At 40.9% G+C, this 12,917-nt stretch overlaps 1 protein-coding gene across 5 annotated transcripts in view; it reads left to right on the top strand.

Annotated features, from left to right (window-relative positions):
- Positions 1–12,917, top strand: part of LOC125016930 (vacuolar protein sorting-associated protein 13B-like) — a 302,660-nt gene that overhangs the window by 20,303 nt on the left and 269,440 nt on the right. For all 5 annotated transcript variants that reach the window (XM_047599702.1, XM_047599699.1, XM_047599703.1 and 2 more), the window contains exons 5-7: positions 5,336–5,503; positions 6,701–6,882; positions 8,204–8,378. In XM_047599702.1, coding sequence (XP_047455658.1) covers positions 5,336–5,503; positions 6,701–6,882; positions 8,204–8,378 — 525 coding nt within the window. The remainder of the gene's footprint in view (positions 1–5,335; positions 5,504–6,700; positions 6,883–8,203; positions 8,379–12,917) is intronic.

Below are 12,917 nucleotides of genomic sequence, written 5' to 3' on the forward strand. Positions count from 1 at the left end.
ATTATGCAGTCATTTGGCCCTAAGCTCTCACATGCTGAATGAATTTCTCCTCCTTGTTCGCCCTGTGGTGGAAAATAGTGATGTTAATTCATATGCCATGGGATTGGTAGCCACACAAAGACCAAAGACCTAAGTGCTTCCACCTTTGGCAATTCTGTGAGTGATTATGTTTACTGCTGCTTGTGGGGGACCAGTGGCCACCGTTTGTGAGAACCACATTTGTCTGTTCCTGCTTCAGGCATATTCACACTCCTGAAAATGTCTGTTTTTTTTTTTTTGTATATGACATCAAAGAGATTTAATGGTGGCACGTCTCCCTTTGAGTCTGAGTTTTTTCCCCGTACGGGTGAGTTAGGTGAAACAGAAGCTATATTCCAGATTAGCTGTTTCAAAGTTGAACTCCCCAAATATGAGACAGCATGTCGGATCTTTTCATTATGGCAGCGACTCAAAATACAGAAAACTTGTTTCCTGGTAGTGATGGGAGACATATCCCATCTGTAATGGAATCCTTTTAAAAAGATATGTTGAGATACTGAGGCAACCTTTCATCATTCTGTGCTAACTCAGAGTCTACTTGTTCCTGCGGTTTCCAAATGATAAATGAGAGATCATGCAAGCAAGAGCGTTGATCTGTGGATAGATAAATATAGTAATGCCTGTAGCAGGAGGTGTTCATTTACATTTTGCATGAAAGTTGACTTCATTACAAAATGCATTACAGACAGAAGGACTGGAGGTGCCCACCTAGTGACAAACTCTACCCTATAACAAGTTCATCCTATTCAAAAGACATCGAGTTCCAAGACTGTCAGCCATCATTTACCATTTCACTCTTTGACTACTTGTCCTTTAACAGGAAGTCAAGGCTTCTTGTTGAAGGACAAGATAAGAAATCAAGAAATCATGAATCATGGACTATAAAAGAAATATATCCTCTTTAAACAGCTCTGCTTTTTCTTCCTGTCTTTTCGTGATCACCGTTGAAGCTTGAAGAATCCTTGGTTGATATTTCTGCGCCACACAATATTACATGTTTCACAAAATCCTCTCTTCACTCTCTTTTCTTTTAGTTATTTATTTTTTACAATTTTAACATATCGCCCCTTTAATGGACACTGCATTAGTATCTTATCAATTTTGTGTATGTTGTATTTTGGCTGCCCAGCTAACATAGTGAAAAATGTGTGGCGTTATTAGTTCAATTCAATTTTATTTATTTAGCGTCAACTAAAAAAACGAATTCTCAAGACGCTTTAAAAAACAGACCCGAACCTCCAGCGCATGCCTGAAGGTGACGGTGGCAAGGAAAAACTCCCTTTTAACAGGAAGAAACCTTGAGCAAAACCCAGCACATATGGAGGGACCCGTCTATCTAAGCCCAGCCGGACAGAAACATAGAAGAGGAGAAACAAATTTCTGTGATAAATACATACATTGTACTGAAGGAAACACGTAGAATCTAATAATACAAGATGCAGCTTATGATCTTATGTGACAGTCTGAGAGTAAAGAGAAGTCATGGACAGGTTGGAAGATTGTTCATCCAGGTAGGAGTGAATAACTGCAGGCCATGAAGACTGGGCAGGTTGATGAAACCACAACAACAGATGTATTTGGAGCTCCACCGGTCTATTAAACAACATTTATGAATTTACCTTATTCACCAGGTTTACAGAGCATTTGAAGACCACTTCTATAATTTTCCTCTAATTGAACTGAAACGTTGCGCTGTATCACCTAATATGTGGGAGAAAATACATCTGGGGGGAAAATCCAGTCTTAACATTTCTTATTGTGTTTGAAATTCCAACAAATACAGCTGCTGTTCTGGTATTACTGGAAAATGCAACTTAAGGATAGAGAATATCCCATATTGGTAAAAGCTGGAGCTTTCTCCAGCTGGAGATTTCTTCCACTCTGGAAACCTGCTGTATCATGCATGGCTGGGTTTTGTGAATCTACCATTTTACTATAAGAGGCTCTGGAGGTAATAGAATAGCTAACATAATTAAGTGGCTTAAGTTATTAGTGATGGTGACCTTATAATCATTTAGGCTTGCAGTGTTGCTACAGTTCTGTAAGAAACTTGTCGAAAGTAGAAGTGAGATCCTTTGCACCGCTGTGTTTGTACCCTTTTTATTTTACATTTTATACTAGTCCTACACTAGCTACTGTATGTATTCTCTCGGTTACACTGCGAACTGCATCACTGACATTTTAAAATAACACCACAGGACCACCTTACAGTATATTTATTGTCCGATTTTTTTTTCTTTTTTCTTTTTTTTCCCCCAAGGCTAATGCTTTAGTTGCTAATACTTTCCATATACAGGAAAATGGTGACCATGTACAGTATAGTGTTTCTTTCCTTTATTACACAGCAGTGAGTGCTTGGCCTGTTCTTAGATCACATAAAGGAGCTGGTTTTTCCAGTCATTTTATGGTTGAAAAGTTTTAAGTGGGCTTCTTCCCTGTGGGCCGCGGCACAGGTGCTGGCTGTGTCAATTGTTTACAGAAGTTCAGAGCGGTGCGATGGCTTGCAGAGAGATGGAATGGGGCCTTGGACTCGGTTGCAAGGCAAGAAAAGGTATAACAAGTGTACGAGAGTGCAGCAGGCAAAGAACGGCTCCCTGACAGGACTAAATTACATCCAGAGAGGGGAATAGCAGGGGGTAAAGTACTGGTTTTACTGCCCGGGCTGCAGGTGCAACAGCAGCTTTCTGACTGACCCCAGAACCACAGACACACAGAAAGACACACTCTCACACAACGGGGCCACATTCATGCACGCAAGAAAGCGGCACCGCGCACACACACACACTCGAGACAAGCACATGCAAGCATGCCAAACCACGCACAAATGTCACGAACACACATCGCGTTTATGAGCTGAGTTTATACTATGTCATCCTCTCTTCCTGCCACTCTGTTTGGTCAGGCAGCGAACTCATGAGAATTTTGTCAATTGGATTATGCTAATACATAGCACGGCCTGTGTACAAGTGGCAGAACAGTTAACCAATTCATATAAATATTTTCATCAACAGCACCATTTAGTTCTGCCTAATTATCGGTTCTGTTATGCCCTGGGCCAGGCATGTAGATACAGGAAGACTAATATTTAGTTTGGAAAATAAGGGAAAGCATTAAAGCTTTATATGTTTTAACTTGTAGTGACTGTGTTTAACAGTACATGGGAGGAATGAATAATGCCATTGGTCCTGTGGTTAGGAGGATTTATTGCTGTATATTTTCATATTTTATGGTTGAAACTCCCCTGTCTGTAATATTTTAAGTTCTTTCTTACTTTGTTGAGTAATGACCTTACCATGTATGTTTTTCCTGCAAAGCTTCTGTTTCTGGGCGTCACTGTGGCTATTAGGAGGTACTGGTAACACTACAGGATGGCTCCCCTAGCTCTGTTGAAACCCAATCTGTCAGGCTGCTTTTTCTCTCCTGCTTGCTCTTGGTTACTGCATCCATCCACCTCTTAAACAAAAACCTGCCGAGATCCCATCTTTTACTCCTCAAAAAAAAAAAAAAAAAAAATCCACAGCTTTATTTATTTGTTGTCTTTTGTACACAATTGAATTCTCCAGACTTCTCCACGTCTGTAATTCTTTACGTGTCGTTTAATGCATTATATTTCTAGAATTAATGAACTAAACTTCTCATTCGGGAAAGCTATAAAAATGTGTTTTGAGTGTGTCAGTGTTGTTTTTTGTGTTCTCATCTTTGGCAGATTGGAGTCTTAGGAGTGCCAGGATTTGCAATTAATGAACCAAAGTGTGGCTACAGGATCAGTAATTCCGTTCTGTTCCTCTTATAAGGTCCTATATGTGTGAATACATATAAAACATTTAGGCTTAATGGGCTTGGCTGTCGCCTGCTGATAGGTCTGGGTTATATTTGATTTTAAGAGGAGATGAGAGACATTCAGAGATTCATAAATTCCTCCAGCTTTTGTTCATGCACTGTGAGGTTTAAACATGTTTTCATGAATATTTAGCTCTTTTCATTGTGCATTTGTAAGGGATGTACTGAGGACAAAAAAAACACAACATGTGAGGAGCTCCTCTTATTTACTAGCCCAAGAAGACGGCAAATGTTATTGGTGTTCAGCCTTGACTTTAAGGGAATGTAGATATTTAGATAAGGCATCCCAGTAAACTAATATAGACACTCTGTTTTTCTGTGTGTGTATGTGTCTCTTTCTAAGTAGGTACACTTTTTGTGTACGTTATATAAAAGGTTTTCTGAAGACGATTTACCAATCATCCGAGTGTCTTCTTTCATCTAAATCATAGGTATTCAAGAGGGGGTCCGCGACCCCTAGGGGGTCCGTGGAGGTACTGCAGGAGGAGTCACAAAATCTTTGGATATTTTTATATATTTATATATTTTTTTAATTTCCTTTCACAGTTTTTCACAATTTTCTCCCTCAAACTCCCTGTTGCACATGTTTGAAATAAAAAACATGAATATTTGAACCCGTGTATTATTTGAATAGCTTAATATTGAATGCAAAATGAGAATTATAATTTATGTTTATAAATAGCACTAGGTCGAGTTTAATATAGAACACATATAGTAGGTTACCTACTTAATCTGTCAATCAGTTTGGGGGTCCTTGGACAGAAAACCGTTGAAGACCCTTTGTCTAAATCATACGTCTTCAACAGGGGGTCTGCAACTCCTAGAGGTTCTGCAGAGGTACTGCAGGGGGGCTTGTAAAACCTTTGGTTGATTAGACATTTTTTTAATATATTTTTTTTTTTAATTTTCCCCCACAAATTTAAACGTCTTTAAATACACATTAACATGAATCCATCATATTTTAGTAAAGGGATAAACGGAGGCGGAAGATGCTACGGTTCAGTCAGCGCTTCACTCCTTCACTCAGTCAGTGATACACAGGAGCGCACAGGAGTTTCACAGGAGCGCCACACTTATCGAAACCTGTCAATCTAAGCCTCCTGTACACTGTAGGCCCCGCCCCTAACGCTGCTGAGCCAATCACACGGCTGCATATTACAAACTGTCTCTCAGGTTCACCACAACTGGCCGAGAGCCCATTCAGTCTCCAGGTGAAATCCTAGACGCACGCTGCAATATGAGCAGAAGAGAAGCTAACAGTGCAGCTCGTTCCCATCAGCCACTACTACATTTAACTATGTTTAAAGTGAAATATTTTCTTTATCTACCAATTTATACATTTAAATATTCACATGATTAGGATCTCTTAACATCTTTGTGTGTCTTTTATTTTTTTTAATTTGTTCTCATTACACAGTTTAACACGTTTGTCACGCGCTTCCCTGTGTGTTCTCAGGTTACGTGCAGAGTCTGATCCGGCGCGTGGTGAACAACGTAAACATTGTGGTGAACAACTTGATCCTGAAGTACGTGGAAGATGACATCGTGCTGTCAGTCAACATCACCTCCGCCGAGTGTTACACTGTGGATGACATCTGGGAGAGGGCCTTCATGGACATTGCGGGTGAGCGATAGCTGCTCGCATTCCCGGGTGGTGCGATAAACTAGTAAAATAACCTAGACTATAACCTACTCTCTGCTGCTTTATTAAACGTCCAATGTTGGCAACTCAACTTAAGCATGCCACAACATACAAATATAGTGCATCGTGTCCTTGCATTTGATGGGTGCGTGGCTCACAGCACTCCCCTGGTGAAGTAAAAATAAAGTCATGCTGATTGCTCCAACTCCTAGATTTCCCCATTTCCTGGCAGAATGTAACTGTTATTTTAAACTTGAACCACCATCATCATTTTTAAGAAACAAGTGATTCTTTCAAGTGAATTTCTAAATCTGTCTCAACAGAGAGACACCATGAGTTGGCGATTTACAGTCATTGTTATCACTGTGGAATTTCTTGTTCAGGTGGCACTGCTCCAGAGTGGGAAGTCAGTGGTGGTTACAACAATAGATACTGGCGCTGTTTAAGGAATGAAACTGATCTGGGAATAATAAGTCCTGTCAGGGCTGGGTGAATCAGTGACAGTTAAGAATGCGAAGTTGGATGTTGCTCACTGTCATCGCCCATTTTTCAGATAACAGTCATGTTTTCATAACATATCACGTTGGAATAAGTTGATGGAGAAGATTCAAAACAACTTACTCACTTATTCAAGTGGTGCTCACAGTTTTAGATGTTTTTTTTTCCCTAAAAGAATAAATAAATAAAAAAAAAGAGATAATGTGCTCAGTGGGAGATGAAAACACCCAACAAGTTCTGATGTAGCGCACAGTCTACATGTGTGTGTGGCACCCATCTGTGTTGTAAGCTTCTTGTTGCGTGCCCGCGTTTGAAACACCGCATTATTTTCCGTCTTTCTGACAAGCCTGAAACACGGCCAGTACTAGATGACGTGAAAGAATAAGCCCTCCATTTTTCTTTCTCTCGCTATCCATAGCGAATGGTTTTGTTTTTCTTCTTCGTCACCTTGTTCTCCTTTGTTGTTAATCCGCTCATGACCTCTTCACATTGGCACCGTGGTTATTGAGCATGTTTTGTGTTAGTGTGTCCGTGTTTGCATTTGCTTGTATTGAATAGTACCTCTTTATGTGCAGGTCTTTCTTTGTACGCACATAATGTCCCAGCGTGCACAACAGGTCTTATAAACTCTTATATGTTTAGTACCAATTAATTTTCTTTTCTTTCCTCCTCTCTCTGCAGCTCCAGAGCTGGTCTTGAGAAAAGTGATCAACTTTGCTGACTGCACCGTGTGCCTGGACAAGCGGAACGCCAGCGGCAAGATAGAGTTTTATCAGGACCCACTGTTGTACAAATGCTCCTTCAGAACCCGCCTCCATTTCACCTACGACAACATCAATTCTAAAATACCATCCGTCATTAAAGTGAGCAACTCTAAATCACAGCCACAGCTGTGATCCTCTCCCCGCACGTCACCAACTGGAAGACTTTATTTTGTCTGAATCATTTACATATTTAGAGAATTATGTGACTACGCTTTGTTGGATTAGCTGCTCTCACACCAATAACAGGATAAAGACTAATGCTGGTGTATTGTTCTAATCCGGTGATTTCTGGATGTGGAAGACAGCTGTTTGGTTTGGCCAGGTTTCACTTCCTACAGAAGAATGTAAGATAAGACTAGAAATAATATGATGCATCACTCAAGTACCAAAAGTGTTTTTTGACACATCTGCTCCCTAAGGAGATCTTTCAAGAGTTCATATCTTAATCACTTTAGTCAATGATTGGTCAGAATTCTGTTGTGCAATTATGAACCACCTGAGGCCACAGCTTTTAGACTACAATGATTTTGAGAATCAGTTAATTTTTAGAACAATTGTAGAATCATCAATAGAAGTCGCAGAGATCGTCCTAGTCATTGTCAGTAGCTGTGTTTTGCAAAATAAAAGCGATATTCCTGAAATTTTGATAAAGTACAATTGGCTTTGTTCGTATTTCCCATGTAAGGTGTTTTGTGAATGAGCTGTAACTCTCTCTTCTCATTACGTGAGACTTCACTTTGAGGAAATCGACTTCAAATGAACCGGTCACATGACCCCCTGCTTCATCTCCAGTGATGTCGCTGACAGGGAATTTCCATTGTGTTTCCATTACATTTTCTGTGATCAACTGTTATATTGATACATCTGAAAACCACGTCATGAGAGCGTGAAAGTGTTTTAACGATATTTGAGAGGTTTTTGCGGAATGTGGGTGTTTCCATTACCAGTTTGTTGTTGCGATATTTGGCTTTTGCACATTTCTGGGGGTAATGGATACGCAGCAAATGAGAGGAGTTGAACCAGAGATTTGTGTTTTGATTGACGTTTTTTTTTTTTTTTTTTTTTTTATAGTTTATTTAATCAGATCTAAAATTGTTTGGATGAAAAAATAATGATTGACAACAGTAAGTCATTTGATGGTGTATTTTCTTAACCTAATATTTAAGTGAGTACGTTTTGTAAGATTTTGTAGAAGATTCACCTGTTTGTGGTTTACGCTTTTGTGTGTTCTGACCACTACCAAATTTTCTCGCATTAAGAAAATAATATATCTAATATATATATATCTTATAACTTTAATAAGGAGGAATATTTTCTTACAAGAATAATCACATTATATAGCGTTTCTGTACCATATTTTACATGTAAACATATCTTTCATCATGTAAACAATCTCTTACGGTTCTGCATGTCTCCTCAGATCCAGACGATGGTGGAGAGCCTCAAGTTGTCCATCACCGACCAGCAGCTCCCCATGTTTATCCGAATATTAGAGCTGATTATTACCCTCTACTACGGGGAGATCGGAGGGCACAAAGAGGGTGAGGGCGAAGAGGGCGTTGGTCTCGTCAAGGAGGCTGGAGCGAGTTTACCTGGTGAGTGAAGCGTCTCAGAGACTGTTGTTTTAGATCGTAAAAACCATCAATTTATTTATTTTTTTTATTTCAAAAGTTTATTTAAAGCTACTTTCGTTAGAATTGAGTGTAGCATACAGTGTATCTAAGTACACTATTCTTGTGTCTAGCAGTATGTTTCTACTTGTGTACCAATTATGGAGTGAACACAGCAAAGTAAATCAATAGATTTTCTCTCCGATAACAACATTTTTATTTGTTTTTACTCATTCGGAAATGATACGTCAAGCCCTCAAAGCGCTGTATGTATATTAGTATGGTTTTCATCTCATGATTTTCCACGTGTAACCTTGTTCTGTTGAGGGTCTTTGTCTGTCCTCATGCTGTTGTTCCTAGCCGGGACATTTAACATCGCTTTGACCATGGTGTGCACTCCCCCCCCCTGCTTTTTCCACAAACAAAACATGGAGCGTGTAACTCGACACAGACCGTTGTCATCAGGCCTGATCGCCTCCATGTGGATAGTGAGCAGGAGAGGAGGATGAGGAGTAGAAACATGGCTGAATCAAACGCAGGCCCACCTCCGTCTTTCTATTTGGAGCGCCATAGGAAATCACACAGCTCACATCCAGCAGCTGAGCGAAACACATGCATGCAGTCAACGTGTCTCGTAGGCGTAGCATGGACGAACAAACTCTACCACGCGCGGTTACTTGCAATGTTAAAAGCAGGCACGCACACAAAGTTTTAACACCTACACGCAGAATAGATTATATGTCATCATAGCTGCACTTACCGCTTTAAAAAACCCCACCTCATTCCTAAAACCCCTATCTCATCTCTCCCCAACTCCTCATCCTCACCACTGCCAAATAGAACAGGATCAAGTCCCAGGTCCCGCTGGGTTAAATCAGCCTCTGAGCAAATTATGGTGGAGTAGAAGTTGTGGGCAGAGGGGAAAGCAGACAGCCCAACACAATACAGCATATTCCCTTGCTCCTTCTAACTCGCTCCTGCCTCTTGGCGTGGAACTTTCACTGCAAGTTGGCGCAGCTTCCAGTTCGGTGTCCAATGCCAGATGTAAGAGTCGGTGTCATGCTACTGCTATGCGGAGCCTCTGAGAATGAATTAGTATCCCATCACAAAAATATACAAGAGGGGACCAGCTCTTGGAACCTGAGCGCCCCCAGATCTTGTTATGCTGGAAGTAATCGACAGAGCAATGAAGCTGAAGGGGGCAGGGGGCAGTTGTGCGTGCATGCACTGTAGTAGTAGTCGTAGTAGTAGTTGTAGTATCAGTAGGAAGGTGTGTGGATGTTGAGAGACATCGGCACTCGTGCACAAACATATTATTTTGACTCTATCCCTTTCAGATAAGGACCGGAGCAGACTGTCTAGAAAATAATAGGTGATTAGATTGGTAGCAAATGTAATGTTCCCTAACAGTACAGATAGAGCCTTTACTATGGAATGCACTTATGTTGTATCTTGATACTTACAGTGACTGACTTGGCTTACATGTATATTTATTATTAGCGAGTTGTACTTTGTAGGAAACAATCATTGTCACAAAATTGCTGAAACATGATACCAGTCTAGTAGGTAGTACTTCATCACTTCATTTGATTTCCCATAAGCTGTTTGTGGTGAGTCTTGGCTTTGTGTTCTGGCTCCACTGCTCCTGGATGTATGTTTCCTTTATTTACTCTTGCTGTGAGTTGGCTTATGTAACTGATGCTGCTGGACTGATTGAATGCTCATAGTTTTTATGAAATGAGGGTATGTGTGTGTGTGTATGTGTGTGTGTGTGTTTTCGAGGACAAAAGATTTAGTGGAGAGTAATGAATCCAGTCTGGATCTACTGTGTGATGTATTAATAAGCCATGCGTTTTAATTTAAAGTGGTTCCTTCTAGAACGTTTTCAAAGGGATTATTAATTTTTCCCTCATGTGAAGGTGTTTTTCTTTTGCCAATTAGTGAAGTGGAAAAAGCCTCGTAATGTGTTTATGTGCCCATGATTCACTGTGGCTACATGTTGTTTGTTTGAATCTTTCTCTTTTAGGTAAGAGCCAATGTCTCATTAATGAACAGCCCTAATAGGTGAAGGGTGCAGGATAGTGTTGTATCACTAACCAAAGCAACCTTTCCGTCAGGATTAAACCGCCGGTTTTCCTGCTGTCTGAAATTCAGTGAAGTCTGTGAAACACTAAAAAAATGAAGCGGTTGGAAACAGAGATGACTAACGTGCTTGAACAGAGCAGCTGGTCACGGCAGGGAAATCTGTATGGTTTCAACAAGTATGTGAAGAATTATGGACCGAGCACTGTAGTGTGGCAGGCGGTGGCTTCCTGTCTCAATAAACTATATATGTTTACTATTACTATCTGTATGAGTGTGGGGAGTTATGTGTTTTTTATTGTTTTTGCATTTTCTAATTGTCCATCGAAGATTTAACATAATGAATGAAATGGTCTCCGTATGTCTCCATGCGTCACGATAGTCTTTTTAGAGCCTCCTTTTAATTATCATCCCACTTTTTATTATTATAGCAAAGAGTCAAAGACGATTAAAGTTTGAAGTATGTGGACACGGATGATTCAGCATTTCTTTTGTCTGGCTGTTACTCTTACGCCTCTTTGCCGGCTTTTAAATATTTTGACGTTAATATCGCGCTGGTAGTTTCAAATGGAAACAACGCGTATTTTTGAAGTATGTTCTGCAGCCATGCACACCAAAGGGAGTCTGTGACTTTTATCACCTGTGAGAAAATGATAAACAGGCGGACTAATTGTGTCTCGGTGTGCAAATGCGCGTTAATGGTGTACGTGCAACCTTAATAATGAGATGTGTATGACCACATGTATACACCCTGGGCAGATGTTCAGTGGTCAGGTAACCGGTCCACCTCTCCCTCTATAAACATTGAGAGACATCTACTGGCCTGTGAGGGAACTGCTTTCTCTTCTCTGTCTCAGTGTCCCTGAGCTGTTCACTCACTCAAACGCTTTGACTAGTTTAGACAGCGCCGATGCTTAAAGACTCCTATCGCGACCCTGATTTGTATTATCATTACGGATACGCACACAAACACACAAACGTAGATTGCTCTTGCGGTGAACAGGGATCTTTCACACCTGTACGTTCAGAGCGCTCCACTCTATGACAGCATACATCCTGGCTGACCCTCATCTCCCTCTGGGAATTTTTCAATCACTTCTTTAGATTAATGCTTCAAAGTCTCCTTAAGCTGGCCCTGCTTTGATCGCTTGATTGGTAATTGTGCTTTTATTTTGATTGTCTTGCGTTTCCAATGTAGGATTCGTCATTCGGGGCAGTGACGTGCGGTGAAAGAGCTTAACTTGTTGAACTGACGCCGCTTTGTAGAGTGAAAACAAAACGTAAAGGGAAACGATAGATAGAATCAGACAGGGACATTGCGCTAGTGAGAGAGAGATAAAAAGCCATAACATGGGATTTCCAGCTGCCAATTCACAAAGTGAAAGATTTAATTAAAATATGTCATAATTTTCACCGCCTTAGCCTCTGGGATTCCTAAGCTGTGACCTCACGGACAATATTGTTTTCTCGTAAAAGGACGTGAGGAATGGGATTACACATTCTTGTGTTTTGACATAAGCTTCCTCCATCCCAAAGTGCATGGAAACAGACATGATGGGACCAGTTCAGGTGTCAGGATCCGGACCAGAGGGGTGCGTGGTGCTTTGGGGATCCTGTGAACCCCCCCCCCCAAATGGTGCTTTTTTTTGGTTACGCACGCCAGCAACATGCCAGTTGACTGACTTTATCCGTTACACTTCCACCTGGTGCGAAGCTTGCGGCTCAACCAGTGACCATTGTTAGCCTTCACTTGAACCCTTAACCCAGCTGGCTCAAAGCTACCACAGCCTTCCCTCATTTCTGTTTCCGTCTATTGGCCTATTAACAGTCCAATCCAACTTATTTATTTATAAAGCTGTCAAACAACCACGGGGTACCAAAAGTGCTGTACAGAAGAATAAATAAAAGATTAAATATGCGACTGAAATCCTGTAGCTGCATTCATCTGTGGATGTAGCATGTGCTGCAGGGCCCAGCACAAAGAGCCTTGACCACTGGGTCTAGTCAAAGCCGTCTTCTGTCAGGATGCTGGATGACAGGCTGTGCCCTCTGGCCTCCAGTGGAACGGACTTCCCCTTTCTCTCTGTAGAGTTCACGCTGCAGTGAGTTCATGCAGTACACAAATACTTACACACCTGCATGTCGGAGCATTGGCAGCCAGCGACTACCATGAAAGTGCTTTGGTCTGTGCTGTTTTTGTGTTTTCCAGCTGACAGCTGAAACAACTTGCTTGTATTAAACTAGCTCGGAGGCACTGACAAATGAATTTAGTGTTCTACAGTGGGTATAGACACTTCAACAGCTTTTATCTCTGTGTCAGACCAGTGTGTTCTCAGCCTATTAACTTGAACTGATTTGTCTGGAAGAGCTTGTAAATGGGGGGAATTTTATTCATTTCAATCCAGATTTAAATGTATTATAACTTTGTCAATGATATTGTTT

The sequence above is a fragment of the Mugil cephalus genome, chromosome 11 (assembly GCF_022458985.1).
Source record: "Mugil cephalus isolate CIBA_MC_2020 chromosome 11, CIBA_Mcephalus_1.1, whole genome shotgun sequence".
NCBI classification, from domain to species: Eukaryota; Metazoa; Chordata; class Actinopteri; order Mugiliformes; family Mugilidae; genus Mugil; species Mugil cephalus.